At 36.7% G+C, this 20,836-nt stretch overlaps 1 protein-coding gene across 1 annotated transcript in view; it reads left to right on the top strand.

Annotated features, from left to right (window-relative positions):
- UBE2W (ubiquitin conjugating enzyme E2 W) overlaps positions 1 to 20,357 on the top strand; it is a 70,460-nt gene extending 50,103 nt beyond the window's left edge. Inside the window, exons 4-6 of the mRNA XM_060116126.1 lie at positions 8,495 to 8,650; positions 11,890 to 11,965; positions 20,249 to 20,357. Of these exons, the coding sequence (XP_059972109.1) occupies positions 8,495 to 8,650; positions 11,890 to 11,965; positions 20,249 to 20,262 (246 nt within the window). The 3' untranslated portion in view covers positions 20,263 to 20,357. The remainder of the gene's footprint in view (positions 1 to 8,494; positions 8,651 to 11,889; positions 11,966 to 20,248) is intronic.
- Positions 20,358 to 20,836: the final 479 nt, after the last annotated feature.

Genomic DNA, 20,836 nt, shown 5'->3' with positions numbered 1-20,836 from the left:
TCTTAAAACTTGGACAAGGGACAATGGTGGTGGAGAAAAAATGTTGAGAGCTGCTTAACTGTGGTGAATGATCAATCGTTGGAGGTTAGAGAAAAGGAGACTCTAGGATGAATTCCAGATTTCTGGCTTGAAAAGATGGGTAATGAATTACTAGTAGCAAAATGATAAGACAGTGCCCAACTCTGTGTAGCATTGCTAGGTAATGAGGTGTTGTGGATAGTGAAATTTCCCAAATAACTTGAAATTCAACATGTGAGGTGCTAAAATATGCTATTTTTGAGGAAAATCATATTTCATTGCTACTTTAAATAGAATATACCAAACAGCTTAATCAATTCTCTTAGCCGTGTAAGAGTATAGATGGAAGTCAATTATTGTATTGTGCTATAGATAAAGAGATGATTGTTTTAAGGCATAGAATTAAATGGAAATGGACTCCTTGAGTTCTAAAGTTTCCATGTGAGCAGAAAATTAAGAGGTTGGGGGCTCCTTTTTATCTTTTTCATAAAAATAAGGCAAAGACGTATGTATTGTCATGACCCCTAGGCTTCCATAATAACCATGTGTAGACTGTAATCAAAAACCAAAGCAAATGTATTCCTTCTTTCCAGAAAATGATCTTCATTTTCTGTTGTTGGCTTTCGGGTTATCAGCATCATCTTACTGTTATTGCTTGAAGTCAGTGAGGTATCCACTTGTCACCTTCAACCTAAGTTCGTTGAAGGTATGTGAAGGAAGAATACGACTCACCAGCTCAGAAACTTTGCCTAGGGGACTATTGGAGAAGGCTTACTTTGGGAACTCACAAAGTTTTAATCAGAGGGAAATAATATTTTGTAAACATGAAACCAAGTAAAAAGTGTTCTCTAAACTCTCAGTTTTTAATTCTAAATCAAATATCAAACTTAACCATCAGTTGAATTTCATCTTTAATATTTCCATAAGAACCATTGTAATAAATTCTGTCATCTTATCTCATATTCCTTTTATCCTCCTTCCCTGGTTATACTCCTGCTCGCTGGTCTGATTTTGGTGTCCTCCGGGTTCTTTTTTTTTTGACATTATTATTTAAATTAATTAATTATTTATTTTTGGCCACATCGGGTCTTAGTTGTGGCACGTGGGCTCTTCGTTGCAGCATGTGGCCTTCTCTCTAGTTGTGACGAGCGTGGACTCATTAGTTGTGGCACGTGGGCTTAGTTGCCCCACAGCATGTGGGATCTTAGTTCCCAACCAGGGATCGAACCCGTGTCGCCTGCATTGGAAGGCGGATTCTTAACCACCAGACCACCAGGCAAGTCCCGTCCTCCAGGTTCTTTATTCAGCGTTCCCTTTTTCTTCTCACTTTTTGAAGTCTTTAACCACCTTAAGCCACTAACTCCCAGATCTCCAGCTCTGTGTACAATCTCTTTCTGAGGTTTAATTTCACACCCCTGTTGGACATCTCTACTTGGACACCTCCAGATGTCCAAATTTAACACAGCTAAACTGTTTTTTTCTAATAACAAAATAAAATAAAAAAAGAATTTTTTCTTGGGTTTCTGTCCACCTATCTTCTCATGTTAAATTTATTTCCTTTCCCTCACTCTTAAATGCAGTTTTTCCAATCCTTTCACAGACTTAAGGCAGTCCACCACTTTTCTTACCTTATCGTCAGTGCTGTGTGGTCCAAGTGCTCAGCTTTTATCTGGACTATCACAAAGTAGCCTCTAGTTGTTTCCACTCCTAGCCGTCCTTTCACAGTGCTGTTAGATTTATTTGAAGGTACAGTTACCTCATTGGTTGTTGCACATACATCCACCACCACCATCCCCACCCTTCTTGGTAAATCCTGTGATGGTTCTTACTTCCTGTGGAGTCAAATCAAGCTTAGCAGTCCAGTCCCTTTATGGTTGAGTCTGAACTGAAGCATTTTAGCCACACATTACCTCCATGCCTTCAACTGTGTAGTAATATTTGCATCATACTTTATTAATGTAACCATTAAGTAATGTTATCTCTGAAAGTGAAAGATTACATGTAGAATGATGTGGAAACCCTAGGGCGGTTGTTCCCAATCTTTTGGAATATGAGGATTCCCTTTTAACATCAGTTAATTTATATATTTTTATATATATATATATGTAATATTCTAATATCCATGATTGAGAAAATAACAGACCACTCTGAGTCCAGTAATACTTTTAAATTATTTTAAAATTCTATTAATCACATCATCTGTATGATTATAAAATAATTATAACATGTTCAGTAATCAAAGCTTGATGTACATATAGATTTCAAGATTTTTATGATAACTAAAACTTTCCAAAGGTCCATTGCATTGCTCTGGATAAGGGCAGTAAACTCCCCCATTCACCAAAGATTTTATTTGTTCAGATGTGGAAGCATTGGCTCTTGTTAGGTAATTAGTCTTTCATTTTCCTATGCACTGAGCAGTACTAAATTTACCACTACTTACAAGAGTAGAATTGGAGGACATATCCGTAGAATAAACATCTCATGGTGAAATTATTACTTTTGTGTCAGTGAGATCTTTGTCTGTAAATGAGATCTGTAAGACTATACATAAAATTTATAGGCTGTGTTACTGTCTTCTACTAGTTATAATTAGTTTCACATGTATCTCACTTTACAGTGAAAAGGCTACCTATGTAAAACATGGTGTTTGGCCCAATCATTTGCTTTAAAAGAAACAATAACAGCAACAGAAAACTTTCTCAGTTAAAATGGGAGCAGAGATGAAGCACCTTTTCATCACTGTTTTCTAGTAATGTGCACTTACCAGCAGCCATAGAGAAAATGAAATCCTTCCTATATAGTGTATTCTGTTTCCTTATGCTAGTAGGATACAGGTAAATGGTTGGTTAATTTAACATGTGTTGAGCATGAACTGTGTACTTTAGAGATGGCTGAGAGCACAGAAATTAAAAAGGAATTGGGCCTGACTTTAAAAAGCGGATCATCTGTTTAGTATTTGGAGAGATAGACGTTTATTCATTAATTCTGTAAGTACTTACTGAGCATGTATCATAAGACGAACACTTTACTAGGTGCTGGCAATTCTGTGGTGAACAAAGTGGCCCTCCAAAAACCCTCCTTACGTGGAGTTTGCATTCTTGCAGAAAGAGAAGGACAGTAAACAAAAAGCAAAATATATATAGTATGGAAGGTGGTGGAAAAAAGCAGAAAAGAGGAGTCAGCGTGTTGCAGCATTGGGTAGAGTGATCAGGAAAGATTTCATGAGAAGGTGACATTGGGGCAGAGATCTGAAAGAGGTGAGTGCATAAGCCACATCAAAGAGGTGAGAGAAAGGGCAGGTGAAGACAAAATGCAATGGTCCTGAATCTGGAGCATGCCAAGTGGGTCCCTGGAGTGTTGTATAATCAAGAAGAGAAGAGTAGGGCCTAGGTCAGAGAGAGAATTTGGGCTGGAAGGTCCATCAGAGATTGGATAGGACATTAATAGCCCATCGTAAGAATTTTGACTTTTACTCTGAATGAGGTAGGAAGCCCTTGAAGATGCTGAGCAGAGGAACGACATGCTCCTGCTTAAAATTAAAAGGAGAAACTTGGCTGTTATGTGGCACATTGACTTCTGGAGGCACAAGGGTACCCCTATTGCAGTGATCCATGTGAGAGGTGATGGTGATTTGTACCAGAAGGGTAGCAGTGGAGGTTGTGGAAGGTGGCAGTATTTTGGACTTACGTTAAAGATGCTAAAAATATACTTGCCTTGATCATAAAGCTTTAGAAACATTGGGGCAAAAGAGTAATCACTTTCCCCTCACTCCTATTCCCCTTCCTATTCATGCCCCTTTAACACGAACCCTTTTGTTGTGTTGCTTCAAATTCCCTCATTGCAGAGATCCAGAACTTATATTCATAGTGTCCTCATCCTTTTGCTCGTGGTCTGATTCTCCCTGCTTTGGGAAAGCTATCAATATTCATGCTGCTGATACATATTAGATGACTGAAAGGGGAGAATTGAATTGAAAACTATGCTAAAGTTCTTATTCCCAGTCACTTTTGTCAAATATTTATCATTCATTTATGCTAGACTACCTGTGTCATATATATTATTCATAATTAGATATTTGATTTAGTTTATTAAACTCTCTGCTTGTATGTTCAGTTTTTATAGTTGCCCTTTAAATATTGTCATCTACTGACAATTTTAATCAGAGAAAACATCCCCTCATATTGTCCCTGTAGAAACCTTGGTATCTATATTGAAGATTGGCTTTATAATTATAGCCTGTTTTGTATTGCTCATTCTGTGTGTATTGTATTTTCACCTCGCTTGATATACCGTATTAGGTGTCTGACTTTCTAATCACTCGCAGAGCACTAGTCTGAGCACATAGTTTGCCTTCATTGTAGTAAGATCTCAATACTGTGAGGTCATACAGTATTGAGCCTGAAGTCTTTGGAAGTCCTCAGGGATGATTACCATGAATTTCACGTTAGAAACAGCTAGCTAATATCCATCCTTTATGTTGTCACTGTTGGTGGCTTTCAGTTTAGATTTTTTAGTACCCAAAGGTTACCCAGAGGTTGGCTTGCTTAAAATTTTAGGTTGGATGTGGGATATGCGAACTCACCTCCAATATTACATGGATCCTGAGCGTGGTTCTCTCTCACATCTCACCTGCTCTTGAATTTGAGCCACACTGATGGGGGGATATTTGGAAATTTACAGATATATGAGGACTTCTTCTAATGCAGACTCAGAACTTCAGATGTGGTTCACATGCGTTAGATTTAACATCCTTTTCTAACATTGTGACTTTTTTTCCATTTAATAGCTTGTTATTAAAAATCTGTAATTCCATTTTACTCAGTATGGTTTATGCAGTGGGGAATGTGTGCAGTCTCTGGTCGCTGTTCAATCTATGTGACTACTTTGAATCTGAATAAATTGTTTAAAAAATGAATTAGAAAAATTCTTTATTCCCTTTGGTTTCAAATTCATTGTATTCAGTTATATTGTCATATCTGTTTTAGATAGTTTATCAGCTATTTGCGATTCCCCCCCAGAAAGGTTTTTGAACTCTGGAAACAGCTTAAAGTCTTTTTAAGTTTTCAGAGCCTACTTGGCTGTATTAAAAAACCTGAAATGTGCATTCCCTCCTCTGGCTTGTACTGCATATTAAATGAACGAGGATAGTTAAGAGTGCGGTCTTGGGACTCCCCTGGTGGTGCAGTGGTTAAGAATCTGCCTGCCAATGCAGGGGACACAGGTTCGATCCCCGATCCAGGAAGAACCCACATGCTGTGGAGCAGCTGAGCCCGTGCACCACAACTACTGAGCCTGCGCTCTAGAGCCCACGAGACACAGCTGCTGAGCCCGTGTGCCACAGCTACTGAAGCCCGTGCACCTAGAGCCCGTGCTCCGCAACAAGAGAAGCCACCGCAGTGAGAAGCCCACGCACCGCAACAAAGAATACCCCTGGCTTGCTGCAACTAGAGAAAGCCTGTGTGCAGCAATGAAGACCCAACACAGCCAAAAATAAATAAATAAATAAATAAATTTTTAAAAAAGAGTGTAGTCTTGAAGAAATTCAGCGCTGGTTACTCTTCTGTCACATGCAGAGAACCAGAATAACAAAGTTTGCATCAAACTGTCTGTGCAGACTACTTACCAGCCTTTTACATGGATAAACTGTTGAAAAAAGTTTTTTCTTATATTTCAGGAATTCATCTGAATTCCTGGATGGAATTCAGGAAATCCTGGATGGAGGCTGTCCATGTTTAGACAAACTTCTAAAATTCTCTATCTGCCAGGTTGGGTTCTAGGGGTTACCTGTACCATGTATAACAAGTTAGTTCCCCTGTTTTTGGTTGCTAGAAGTTTTAGGCTGGTTGCATTTGCCCTGAATGCAGCAGGTTTAAAAGCCCCTGCTTTTTTTTAAGCATTATTAAGATCTAATTTATTTTTATTTCAGTCCCCTCAAACTTCAAAACTTTCTTTCTCCTTGATTTCTGGCTCTCTTCTCTGCTTATAGAATGTCTGCTGTTTGTGCCGTAGATGTCTTCCACTGCTCCCCATCCCCTTTCTTTCTCTTCTCTCCTCCTTTACTTTTGGTTCGTGCATACTTCTTGGCTCTCAGACCGAGTGATTTAGTTTATAATCATTTCTCTCCAAAAAGAATACTGCTTTCCTTCTGCTTTGTGAATTGGCTAGTCAAAGCATCTCGTGATAAGCTTTTGGTTGGCTGTCTGTGTATTTTCTTTGATGGTTGTTGATTGCTTCATTTGTGCCCAAGGAAATAACTTGGCAGTTCTTACTTTTTTGGTACCAGAGCACTGTTCTACATGACTTGTTTTCAAAAAAACCTTACTGGAAAAGAAATAGCCCTTAAAAATAATTGTGGCCAGGGAGTAAGCTCTCGTGGGCACCGCTGTGTTCTTCATGAAAATATCCTATTAGTCAAATGGCATTTTGTGGCAAAATGAACACCCCAAAGCAGATGCATATTGTGTGAGATTTGTAAACTCCCACTCTAGACATCCACAGTGCATTGTGGGAATATCAAATGCATATAATATAATAAACTGTAGTTCACATTTATAAAAAAATTAATTAAAAAATAATTGTGGATGGACTCATGGAGCTGCAAGAGCTTTAAGCAGTCATTTCCCTTTGCAGAGCAGCACTTTTTGAGCAAAAAGTGATGAAAAAGGCACTAATTCTGATAGATAAAATTGAGATAAATGGTGCTTCAAACACAGCTGTGCCCAAGTCTTTCAGGGGGTCTTCTGCAATTGGGTAGGACAAGTCACTTGATATCTCTTGTTTTAAGACTTTACTTTTAATTTTCAGCTTTACTTTAGCTCTTTTTTCGTGGGAATGGAGGGTGGATCACCAGAATTTAAAGAAAAAAAAAAAAAAAAGAAAGAAACACAAGTGTATGAAGTCATTCCTTTGAGAAAAAATTCCTCTTCCTGTCTTTTATTAGCTTCAGCCAAGGAAATGAGGCCCATATGTTAGCAGTATATTTGAAATATTGGAGAACTCCTACTTATATGAAAGAGTGCTTTGTTAAATGTAAATATTTGTAAAATTGTAATAAAACCAGATATGTAGGTAGAAATTTAAAAATAAAAGCAAAACCTAGCTTATGGTAATTTCCCATAGCATATCACATATTAAAATATGGCATACCTTATTCTGGCCACCCTTATTTCACTGGCTGTCTTCTGCTCTATAAAGGAAAAAAAGAGGGCTTATTCCTAGAGCAATATATTTCATCAGTTTGTCATCACTTAAGGTAGGGTTTCTCCTTACGAAGATTCCGCTATATCTGAGTGTGAGGTAATTTGCAGGGCTGAGATATACTTACTGTAAGCCTAGTTTGGGAACTATTGGCTTATATTTGATGAGTTTTATAAAAATGCCATCATACCTAGTGAATCAGAATCTGGGAAAGTGGGGCTCTTGAATTTGTATTTTTAGCCAGCTCTCCAGGTGATTTTTTTTTTTTAAGGGCCAGATCAGGAAATAGGAATTACTCCTAAGCAACAATAAAAATTATATATTATACTGCAGTATAAAATTCACTTAAATGATTGACAGATTAATTTTTATATCAAAGTAAATAATTTATTATGAACTAACATATCTAAGCATTCTTAAATATGAGACTTCTACTTTGACCTACTTTGGGCTATGCTTACAGATTCCTCAGGATGTACGAATTTACTCTTCCTGCCTATTCAGATGCTTAGGTAGATATGTTTAAGAAACAGTATTATTGAGACATTGAATTATTAGGGCAAAGGAAGGAAATAATAGATTGATTACCTTTCACAACAGTGCTGAGGCAACATGGAGAAAGGGGAAAACGTAGAAGAACTGAGTAAAAGAAAAGATAGAGACAAAACAGCAAGTAATTGGGAGACTCATTCAACCTTTGTTTTTTCATCTAAGCACATAGATGTTTGCTGATTAGTAAGTGGTAGTTTGTGCCCATCATAATGGAAGTGTGAGTTTAGATGAGGTGGAAGATGTAGCAGTCATTTCTTTTTGCATATAGCACCTTGGGTAATAACATTGTTATAGGTGGAAGTGGTGTTCCTACCACCTGTAATTCATATTGTCCTAAAGTTGAATACTTTCATTTGAAATTTTAGTGTATTTGATTTCTATATGCAGAGAACAATGAATAATTTGAAAAACGATTCTTGTAAATATAGTTGTCTTTCACTAGTCTAAAAATACATGGTAATTCAGAAAATTTTAAAAGGAATTTGTGAAAAATAGCTGAAATATAAAATAGGTAATCTGGAGTTTTTTCCTACTACATGGTCATTCATAATAGTGAAACCAGTACTTATTGAATTGATAAGAATAAAGCAGTTGTTTATCTTGTTCCTGGCATTGATTTTATTTGTTTTTAATTTGGTTTTAAAATATTAACTTACCTGGAGAACATTTTATTTTTTGGTAATACAGAATATTTGAGTGTTAATGGAATTTTGTTCTTTCTTAGGTCATGTTTACTGGTGAAAATATTCCTGTTCATCCTCATGTTTATAGCAATGGTCATATCTGTTTATCCATTCTAACAGAAGACTGGTCCCCAGCGCTCTCAGTCCAATCAGTTTGTCTTAGCATTATTAGCATGCTTTCCAGCTGCAAAGAAAAGGTAGGACTTTTCAGAATTATTCCAGGTATAGTTCTTCTTTTAGTTTGGGTAGAGAAGCTATTTTAATATATAATTTATTTGAAGAAAGGACTTAATGCTTTCTATTACGAAGTTATAGGGAACGTTTTAGTAATAGATTGGAAAATAATTTGATAATAGAAGTCAGACATTGTTTCATATTTCTTAAACAGGAAATTTCTGCAGATGTTCTTAAATAATCTGAATTTTATTTCTGTAAGCATGCACAGGGCAAAAGTGTACAAGAAATTGTTGTTTCTAGATTTCACAGTGGAAAGACCCAGGAATAAGCATTATGGCTCCCTTCTCCCCTCTGCTGGCTTCCACCCTATCAGCCTCTTTTAGGGGATTTCCCAGGAACCAGACCTCTCCTATCATAAAGCCTAGGTTGAAGGAGGAGGACTAGATTACCAGTAGAATTTTCAGGACTTTTCCTCTTATTCTCCTTTACTAATCTACAGATTCTGTGTCTGATGGAGAAAGGGGGGGAAAGACCAGAAAGAAAAACCTTGTGAGTTAAATTTAGAATACCCTTCTAAAGTATCTAAATCCTCTCTGTGTTTCTGGCCCTCTTGTCATTCCTGCTTGAGGGTTAGTGTCTTGTCATTCCTGCTTGAGAGGTTTTAAAGCATCTCTTGTCCATGGGGGTTTCCTTTTGTATTCTCTTCAAAGGAGAAAACGAATTTACCTTAGAGATTAGGGAGCTGTGGGGTTATTCATTTATTTTAGCAGGTTTTTTTTCTTCTCCAAATTCAACTGTCATTTTTATTAAATTAATATTTAGAAAACATTTAGATAGTATTTCATTTTTAAATGGTAGGTTATCTAGATTTTGAAACACTCTAAGCCACTTGTGTGCAAAGTGAGTTTCTTGGAATGTTAGTTCCATAAGAGGTTTCTTGGTGTTAGGTTTAAAAAAAATTTTTTTTGTTCAAATAAGAATGGGAAATAATGGGTTAAATTGTATATGTATTTTTTAACTGTAGCATAAGAGCCCTTAATATGCAATGTTATATACAAGAGGAAGAATGAAACTTCTGGCAGTTAAACTGTGATACACCATTAGTTGAAAGACATGTATCCCCATTTAGGAATATTAAGAAAAAAATGTACATCTTAGAATAGATGAAATAGGGTACATATTATCTAATGTTAGTATCACCTTTTAACTTGAGTTTCCTCCCTGTTGTTAGCTTTTCTGAGCTGCATTTTAGGCTACACTTGAGCTTTTGTTAACCCCAAGGGCTTGGAAACAAGTTTCATTCATTTATTGCTTCCATGTTTTCTCCTCTCCCCATCTCCACCTCCACCTCCACCGCACATACAGGCTCTGAACCTTCAGGTGTGGCACAGAGCAGTTTCCAGTCACAGGGGCTTCTCTTAATGTTAGTGTCTATAGAAAGATGAGGCAGTAATTCTAGGGTTTAATAAGAGGAGTTAAGATGAACACGAGTGGTGTCTGCGCATAGCCCTTACATGTGCCTTTTGATTACTAGCTTTGTGTACATTTAAAGGTAATGATCTCCTGTTAAGAGCTGGAAAATGATTATGTTCTCTAACTCCTTCGTCCTTTCTAACCCTCACCTTTCCCCTCACATTCTAGTTGTCTGCTGTTAGTGTTTCTTGCCTAGTTGGTATAAGACTAATCATTCCATTTAAATTATTGATAAACTATATTATATAATATAAACTGTAAATTATAATTTATTCAACCAAAACGATAATCCAGAAGTCAGAATTCTGACCGCGTTAGTTTTGTGGAAAATGATAAAATTCAGACATTATTAGGTACCTGCTATGTGCCGTTGTTACTGTGCTAAGTACTAGATTACTAAGAAGAAGAGGAAACGTGTTTTGGCACTGAGGGGAATCTAGCACCAAATAGGCTTTAAAAAGTCTTTTAAATATTCACCGAAAGCTGTTCTATTAAAACAGGTGAATTTTATTCTGTGGTGGACATGGTCCCGTGAGTTTCACTTTCCGTTGTATTCAGAGAGTAGTCAGCTCCCTGAATACAAATTTTAATTTAACTGTAGGCATTTTTCAGTCATAACTCTTTCGTTCCAGTTTCTTTTTTCACAAAAAGAAACTTGCTTTTTGAAGATTGGGTTCTGATAAATAGATGAGTTTATTGTTTGTTACAGTAGTAGCAGTTTATTCCACATGAACACAGGTTATGACTTTATAGGACAAACAATAGCAGATCATCTATTCTTTAAAGTAGACATATAATTTCATGATAATAATTTTTCAGGAATTTTCTCTAACTGTATAAACAGGGTAATCTTGGTATAGTCGTTTAGTGTCTTATGCTCTCCTCTTCCTTTCTGTTAAATTACTGTTATTATCTCATAAGAGTTAGATCATAGTTACATATATGAATTTTAGAAGTGCCCAGTGGACTGTCAGTTTTCCTTCCTGCTACCTAGGTAGTCCTGTTCACCATTGCTATTTGGTTGGACCTATGATATTATCTACTAACCTGCCCTCAGTGGCTTTAATACAAATTTGACATGTTTCCAAATCTTTGTAGAGGCACATATTTCTTGTGTCTGATCAACATCCAACAGTTTTCAAGAAAATTCTTTCATAACCTGTCTTCAGTGTTGTTAGTTGTAGTTACAGCTATTTCTGATGTAACTCCTTGCAGAGCTGTCGTATGCTTCTAATATTGTTCTAGTCAGGGCGCATGCATTGCAGAAATGCTAATGTGTCTTTTCCCCGCTTTGCCTCTTACATACATTTTGGAAACCGAATCCTTTGGTCTCTCCTTGATGATATTTGTTTACAGGAAAACAGTAAACCCTTGTGGAGGATTATAAGTTGCTAGGGTTTCTCAGACAAACCTAGTTAGGTAGAGTTTTGTTTTGATTAGCTCACAAAAGTAATTATTAAATTATTTCTAGGGAGATAAGATAAATGAAACCAAAATTCTTTACAACCTAATGCTGCCACTTTAGGTTTATAGTCATTGTCTAGTAATCCCATTGGAACCTAACCCAAACCACATACGCACACCTGTTGTTGTTTTTTTTTAACAATTTCAGTGTCAAGAGGTTACATTGCCTGGAATATATTATTTTTTCAGTTATGACATCTGCATTTATATTGTTTCTTATGCATTCTGTAATATTTTTGCTAGAGCTTTCATTAAAACTATCTCCCCCTTATGTTTTCCTGTTTTACAACTTCTTATCTATTTAAATTCTTTTTGGTTTCAGAGACGACCACCAGATAATTCTTTTTATGTTCGAACATGTAACAAGAATCCAAAGAAAACAAAATGGTGGTATCATGGTAAGCAGTTTTATTTTAGAATGATAACTTCTCAGTATTTTGGTTTGAAAGACTATATATATGCTTGCTTGGGAAAAAGAGAGAATATATAATTGATGTTGTACTTTTGTAATATGGAGATGAATCTTTAAAATAGTTTAAGATATTTTATGGATAAGTTAGACTAGATTTTTAATGGGGCACATAAAATCATGACCATCATACAAGTAAAATCTAAAATCGCTTTAACATTCTGCTCTACCATTGTACTGCAGAACAGAAGTCCTTAATAATATTAAGTCAAATTAGAACTAGCCTGTTGGGAAACCTGTTACTTGATATAGAAGTTATGACGCCTCGTGTACTCATTTAGTTATGGTACTGTTGTTAGGGCGGAGGATCGCATTGTTAGAGATGGCCCGTTAACGTAAAGAAAGCTGTTCCTATTCTAATAGTTATTCCTGAAAAAATTTGAGGTTCTACTGATTGTAGCTTTATGAAGACATTATGTTTAATAATTTAATTTCTATTGTTTCTGTTGGGTAATGGTAGCTTAATAATTGAAGGCTGCTAGCATCTTTTCTAAGCTGACTACTGCTTCCTCAAAGAGGTATTTGAAATTAGGAACAGAAAGTTTACATTCACGAGAAACCATAAAATAATTTATAAAAATTATTTTTAAAGTATTATAAAAATGTATATTCTTTACAAATTATTGGTTTAATGTAATTCAGTAGAATGATAGAGTGGGTGCTTTTAAGGTTTGGAAGAAAGCTGAGAAGAGCAGTATGAATTTTGAATTAAAGGATAATGAAGGAGGATATGTCTACCAAACACCAAAAGATAATAATGCAAGAATAGACATTGAAATAGAATTACTCTTTTCGGGCTTCCCTGGTGGCGCAGTGGTTAAGAATCCACCTGCCAATGCAGGGGACATGGGTTTGAGCCCTGGTCCGGGAAGATCCCACATGCTGTGGAGCAGTGAAGCCCGTGTGCCACAACTACTGAGCCTGCGCTCTAGAGCCCGCGAGCCACAACTACTGAGCCCACGTGCCACAACTACTGAAGCCCGCACGCCTAGAACCCGTGTTCCGCAACAAGAGAAGCCACCTCAGTGAGAAGCCCAGGCACCGCAACGAAGAGTAGCCCCGTCTCGCAGCAACTAGAGAAAGCCCACGTGTGGCAACGAAGACCCAACGCAGCCAAAACTAAATAAATAAAATAAATAAATTAAAAGAAAAAAAGCACAGAAAAACCTCAAATCACAGTCGATATAAAGTTAAAAAAATAAAATTTTGAAAGACATAGCTTGATTAAAAATAAAGACCATTTATAATAGTTGCTTAAGAATAATTACAAGCGTGGGCAAAAAAGTTCAACACAGTAAAATAATGACAAATTTAATATTTTGAAACTTACTGAATTGGCACAGTTTTATAAAATGAATGCAGTGTTGGAGGAGAATAAAGGGTAGAATAAAACTGTTTTCAGGGGACATCCCCATGGTCCAGTGGTTAAGGTTCCATGCTTCTACTGCAGGGGGCACGGGTTCGATCTCTGGTCAGGGAACTAAGATCCCTGCATGCCCCACGGCAAAAAACAAAACAAAAGACAAAAAACTGTTTTCATATTTGCTGGTGGTATAGCAAGTTAGTGTAATCCTTTAAGGAAGCAGCAGTTCAGCAGTATTTAGCAGTTCAGCGATATTTAACAAGCTTGAAGTTCAAGACTGAACCTTTTGTCTCAGTTGCTAAACTTCTGAGAATCCATCCTTGGAAAATCATCTTTAATACAAAAAATGTTTGATGCATGCAGTGTTCCATGGAGCATTATTTATGATAGGCACTCTATTCCTTATCCTCTGTTGTTTCCACGTGTGCTATTTGCCTGGAAGGACTCCTTCCACTCTTCTTGGGAACGCTTTCACCAAAGCCTTGTTGATTACTCCCTCCTTTAAGGAATCTGATCAACTTTATTACTGTACCAGAATGCTGGTTTTGTTTTACTTTTTAAGATAGCCCCAATAATTCTGATATAGCTGGTCACTTGATTGATAACTCCTGTTTCAGGGGTTCTTAAATATAAAAGGACAGGTTTCCCATGGGAATTCTTTCTGCATACTGAAGGTCCGCTAAAACTAAACAAGATCCTACTTGAATGAATTGGCCATTTCCTTCCGTTTACATTTCTGCCTTCTCATTCTTGCACTTCGTCTTGCCTTTTAGGACGAAATACCACGCTGTCTCTTCCCTCTGTGCCTTTACGAAGGACCTTTTCAAAAAGAAAAACATTCCCTGAGTGTCACAGCACCTTTACCTTTGCATGAGTTCTTAAATTCATCAGAAATTAAGATGAGTCAATCAAGAATGTTGACAAATACAACTAAATCAAACCTCTTTTAAAATGTCAGAGTTGCCAAGATAGTAGTCATTCTATTTCAGACCCAACCTCACTAATAATAGAAAAATCCCCCAATTGTTTTTTCCACAGTGTTTTCAAACCACTTTTAAGTCTTTTTGTTAAACTTGAGAAGAAATTGTCTTAGAGTGATGGAATTTTTAAAATAAGTATACTTTGAAAGTACAGTTCTCTTTGCCACTCTATCCCACCCCATTGTTAGACAGTATATTCCCATTTTTCCCTTCCTTATTCCCTGGTAGGGAAGATAATCATCTCTTAAGCCCTCTAATGCTGCCTTGTATAGTCAAAAAGACTTATCAGAAGGCCTTTACTTAAGAATACTTCCAGAATTTCTTATTGCTTGCTTTTTTAAAAAAATATTTATTTAGTTATTTATTTTTATTTTTGGCTGTGTCGGGTCTTAGTTTCAGCGTTCGGGATCTTCATTGCAGCACGTGGGCTTCTCTCCATTTGTGGTGTGTGGGCTTAGTTGCCCCACGGTATGTGGGATCTTAGTTCCCCGACCAGGGATCGAACCTGCATCCCCTGCATTGGAAGGTGGATTTTTAACCACTGGACCACCAGGGAAGTCCCTTATTGCCTGCTTTTGAATAAGAAAACTTGGATAGTAAAACTGGAAATATAAAAATTCTTTAAAATAAAATATACTTCATAGTAGAAGTTATTTTTCATAGTTAATGGCTTTTATCTATTACTTGTGAAAGCCATACTTTTATAACTAAAGTAGAAAAGTCTTTTAACAGTTTAAAGGTGGATCATCTCCCAAGTTAGCCAAGAAGTACTAAGAAAAGAGGCTTTTCAAACTAAATTAACCTCTTACATAATGTAAAATAGTACAGGGTTTGTATAGGAATTCATTTTCCCAGTAAACAGATTAAAAGTATCCCCCTCAATACAAAGTAGCCATTTTAAAAAGGCACCTGATTGTAATTCAACTGAATCATGACTATCCTTTTCTAGTTTCCTGTCCCAGGTACAGATAAATTTTTTTCGTTTACAAATAATCCTGTTTAAAACCTCCTCAGTTCATTGCCTTACAGTGACCATTCTCATCTCACTGTGTTTTTTGCTCCTGCTTGAATCCTATATGCCTGAATCATTCCTCTCCTGCATTCTCCCTTAAATGGACGGTTTTGCTCCATGAGTGAGTGTCATACGAAATCAAAGAAAGGTAGTGTTCGTTATGCTTTGAGATGATAGGGCACCCGCTCTGTCATACAGGTGGTTGGGTACAGGGACTCTTCCTTGAACTCTCCCTTTACCTTTACAAAGCTAAAGCAGGGCCTCCCTGGTGGCGCAGTGGTTGGGAGTCCGCCTGCCGATGCAGGGGATACGGGTTCGTGCCCCGGTCTGGGAGGATCCCATGTGCCGCGGAGCGGCTGGGCCCGTGGGCCATGGCCGCTGGGCCTGCGCGTCCGGAGCCTGTGCTCCGCAGCGGGAGAGGCCACAACAGTGAGAGGCCCACATACCGCAAAAAGAAAAAAAAAAAAAAAAAAGCTAAAGCATTTCAGCTGTGTAGTGTATATTGTCTTCTCCTTTATACATTTCACAATAACAGTTATAAACAGTATGAAAAATAGCCCACCTTGGTATTATAGTTGAATTTGGAAAATCTTATCAAAAAAGGTAATCATACTCATTTAAGCAGAACCACATTAGCTTTGTTTTGGAACTTTTGAAGTTTCAGCTTATGTTTTTCTGCTTAGCTGCTTTAGTTCCAGAAGATCTTCATTGATTATGTTCTCCTTATAACTAATGCCAGTTACCAAGAAATACGGACTCTAGTTATTTTCTTACCATCCTCTAATTCTGAAAGGATTACAAGATCAGAGTAGTGTCCTGATGTGACCTGCAATGCTAAACAAAAAGATCAGAGACTGAACAAAGACTTGCTTGGAGTTGGAAGAACTCACTGAAACACTTAACATTTCAGTTTTTAGAAACCAAGCAGAATTATAGGCCTCATGTCAAGCTCCACAGCCCCTCTGTGTGGTGCTGACCAAAATACTTGGGTCGGCATGGGTCAGAGTATCTGTCAGGTGTAATCAAAGAGGCAAGAGAGGTTTTGGTTCAGATACTGAGTGATATCTGTGTACCTCAGAGGAGGCTTCCAGGATGTAGGCTGGAGGCATTAATGAAGAACAACAAATCTGAAACTGAGTTGATCTCCTGGTTTTAGAAGAGAAGGACTCAGCTGACACACCAAAATTGAGCTGCCAGATACCACTGTTGGATTCTTGAAAAAAAGCCTCTCTGAGCATAAATTTGTGATCTTTCACATTATTAGTATACCTTGAAAATTAGGCCAGTCACGCTACCCCACTGTTACTGTCTTTGTACACATCACACCTTATATTGCATTTCTTTTGAGATTCTTCTCTAGAACGCAATAACTTGTTAAAGTGTAAAAAGTCATTGGTATGTGAATACATGTTCCTTGTTGTTAATTACGTGAAGTTGACTATCAACCTGTTGTCCAGAGCTCTCTTATAGTTTCTGTTCACTAAGGAATTAAGGTCATTCCTGCACTGGAATGCAGATATTCTGTGTTGCTGATTAAGGTGGGGGTCCATATGCTTTGAAAATTAGTTGAGCTGAGAATAGGGTTAAAAAAGTAAAGAGGCCTAACAAAAATAGGTATTTGAATAAGACAGCTCATCTCAGCATACAAAAGGCTGAAGAATTCACCTATGATTCAGGTATAGAATCTTCCTTAGAAAACAGATCTGTACCCAGTTCAGTGCACAAATTAATGATTGAGCCTCAGAGTTCTGTATCGTAAAACAGACATAATTGTTCTTTAAAAAGATGAAAAGTATCTTTTTATGAGATCCTAAGAATACTTCAGTGAGATAGCCAACTAGAGTCCATTCATGATACCCATCAGTTTCCTGGGGTCAATATTAAACGTATATGACTTAGTTTCATAAATGGTTGCTTTTCACAGATGGGAGTACAGATCTGTGGTTCCTGAAGCAGTTTCCTTAAGGTGGTAGATACTTGAACAGTATAGTTTAAGACGGCTGCTGAGTATGGGCTGCAGAAAACTAGGCTTATAAGAACTAAATTGGCATAATGTTTCAGTACTATGTCCAATAGGCTGATGAGATGGTAATTTGGGGAGGAGTCAAGCAATATTTTTTATAAAACTGTAGACTACATTCTGGTTCCATTCAGCTGGAACATCTCCTTGTGGGATAATGAGGAGATAGGAACACAAAATTGTCTCAGACTAGTATTAACCAACTCCTTTTCTCCCTGCCCAATAACTATCCATAGGTTTACCTGTGTTAGTTTTGAACCTTTTTATTTGTACTACCTTTTAGGGTTACAAAGCCACTTTCTAACTTCCTGAGTCCAAACTTTCACTCTAGTTTAAGTCTTTGGCCTTTATTTCCTACGGGATAACAACTCTATTGTCTACTGTGTAGTCTTTCTTGAACCAGTTTATCAAAGGAAAACTTTTAATTCCCAAACTGTTGAGACACAAGCTTAACTGTAAAGATTTCTTTTTGTGTTTCTTGGAGGTAGCGTCCCACTTCATATCTACTGACCTCTTACTATGTTCCTTTTCTTCTAGTCTTCTCTCCCTGGGAATATCCAGGGAGATGGTTTCCAATATAATGTGATGGTTTTTATACTTTGGGGAAAATTGAATGACCACCTTCTAATATAGTTCTCTCATTCACATTTCCCAGAAGCCCAGTGAAGTTAGCCATGGTAGGTGTCACCTCTTTGGAACTGGTATTTTATGTATTATATTTGAGGGTATAATTTTAGTAGGTTCTTCTGTAGTTCCAGAAAAAATTTAAGCGGTTTATTATGAGGTTTTTTTTTTCAGGCCATAATTTTGCCACAAATACTTTAGCCAAGAGGTTAAACATATTGTGTTCTTTCACCACCTTTTATAGACCTGTATTTGTCTTGATCCAAGATAGGTTTACTCTACCAACTTTTTTTTTTTTTTGGAAGCCAGTCCTAGTATCCAATAATCCTTTTCATATAGCTAGGAAACTGTGTTCCTTTTGTTAACTGTGTTTTGCTTCTTAGTGATTCCCTTCTTATTTAGGGAAAAGGTAGACATGGGTTTGGCTCATAACCTGTCTTCTTACTGAACTTTTACTCATATATTCCTTATTACATATAGCCATCATGGATATGTAATGTTATAGTCCCTTTGGGTCCAGCTATCAGAAATAATTGAAATCCATCTTCAGAACTTATTTAATAAGCTTATTTCTCCAAAGATAGAGGATTCAAAGCAAGTAGTATCGTGTTAGTCCTAAACATCTTTTAACATCTGACCCAAGATGGGGATGGGGATTGGGATTGGGAGAATGGCTTCTCATAGATCTCCTAATCATTCTGGTGGCACGTAGCACATTCATACAACAGCCTGCTATACTGAAAAACTTTCAGAGTTAACAATCTGTTAAAGATACATTTATGGTTCCACCTATCAAAGATGATATGTCTTTGGAGATAAAAGCTATCTAGTTAACTAGATAACCTTATGTTTAATTTGGATTTTATCTGTCACTTTTCTTATTGTAAACATTGTTATGTGGTACGATACTAAACTTCATCCCCAGTAGTTTGACATACTATACTAGGTAGAGTTTAGTGCCATCTTTTAGCTTAGAGATTTAAATGTTTTAGTATTAATTTCAAGAGACCCTAGTGTTATAAAATACTCTGTTGGAGAAGTAATGTTTTAAGGAAGCTCCTCATTATTCTTAAGCTTATTCTGATCCATGACAAATATATCCTCTTTATTCCAAGATCCACAGTCATTTAAGAAACAGATGCTTTAATATGACAGTTAGAGGCTGTAAACTATCTACTTGTTCTCTTCTTAAAGATGTTCTTGTTTATTTATTTAAAGGATTCTAATGATTTAGATACAGTTTATTTTTAAAATTTAGTCTGTTTCACCCTTTAGATTACCCTTAACGTATAGGATCGTAGAATGTTTCACTAATTTGCCCAGCATAGAAGTCAGATTTACTGCTTTTTAGCTCTCATTGAGTCTTTATGAATGAGAATTTTATTAGCAGTATATCAATCCTAACATGGGATGGTTTGTGTAAAATATTTTGGCCAGTTGTTTAGAATTTTCTCCTTGAGAGCTTTCACAACTTTTGGGTAGTTGCCACTAGTCTTACTTCTTTCTAGAGATTCTTTCTGAAGAATAACCAGTCCTCAAAATCCTTCAAGTAGGTTTTGTGAAGTAAATTTTGTAAAATAAGTCATCAACTCCCCAGAATTTATATGTGTTACATAAATGTGTTGAGTCTATCAGAAGGTGTTACTATACCTGTGGGATTGTGTTTTTTAAAATGACCTCCTTTGCATGTGTATGTATACTTGCTGAAAAATTTATTTTCTGAAGAGAAATTAATAACATTTACTACTGATTGATTTAGAGATTGTAGCTCATATGTGCAGTTACTTCTTTCAGTGACATGACTTGTATTATTCTGTGTTAAATAGCATGACAGTGTTGGTCAGAAGTTTACTTCCTGTCTCATTACAGTTTTAAATTGTTGCCCGTAAAAGAATTCTCTTATGATTGGTAAATCATGAATATGTGCTAACGTATATCAATTTATTATTTGAAATAGAGCATACTGATAATAATATCATTTTAAGATTTGTGTAAACTACCATTTCCCTGAAAGAATACAGCTTGATTTGCTTGTCACTATATACTCGAACACAAAATGGACTTTTTTATTTGCAGGGATTGGGGGAGACAAGTCAGAAATGTAAACCATGTTCTTCTTGCTACTTGAAATTATTTCTGTATTAGACTAACTTGCAGATTTTACTTATGCATGCTTGACTATTTTAATTATCTTTTTTCTCCTTTTCTTAAAGATGATACTTGTTGATGCCACTGTTATCCTCCTCCTAGCAGAAGATAGTCCTACTGAGAAAATGAGCACTTTGATCATTCAGTCTTTGAACTTTAACCTTTGACTGGAAGTGACCTATAGGCAATGAAGACTACTTCCTTTTACTGCATTTTTACTCGTGTGCATTCTGGGCGCATGTTGATCGCTGGTTCAGTCCAGGCAACTGACATGCTTTTATTAGTCATACAGTATTAATGCAGGTGTCAGGAAATGTCAAATATAATTCCATTTTTTATTTTTATTTTTTTAAGCTTTTGGAAAAGTTCCAGGTCTTCATGTATTGTGCAATAACAATGACTTCCTTGGCGGTTTTGGGACGTTCATTGCCGGCAATGGACGTTGTAACAGGAAAAATTTTCATTAACTCCTGCCACCCAATGATTAATGCATGATAGGGCCTATGAAATGAACTTATCAGTTAGAGTGGGATTATAAATAAAGTGAGGGATCCAACATTACTTTGAAAGTCACCCCAACTGCTTATATTTGGATTCTATGCACTGTGAACCTAAGGTTAACAGCATGAATTAACATGCGTCTTTAAAGGACT

This window comes from Mesoplodon densirostris, chromosome 13 (genome assembly GCF_025265405.1).
Source record: "Mesoplodon densirostris isolate mMesDen1 chromosome 13, mMesDen1 primary haplotype, whole genome shotgun sequence".
Taxonomy (NCBI): Eukaryota; Metazoa; Chordata; class Mammalia; order Artiodactyla; family Ziphiidae; genus Mesoplodon; species Mesoplodon densirostris.
This window is presented reverse-complemented; position numbering and strand designations above follow the sequence as displayed.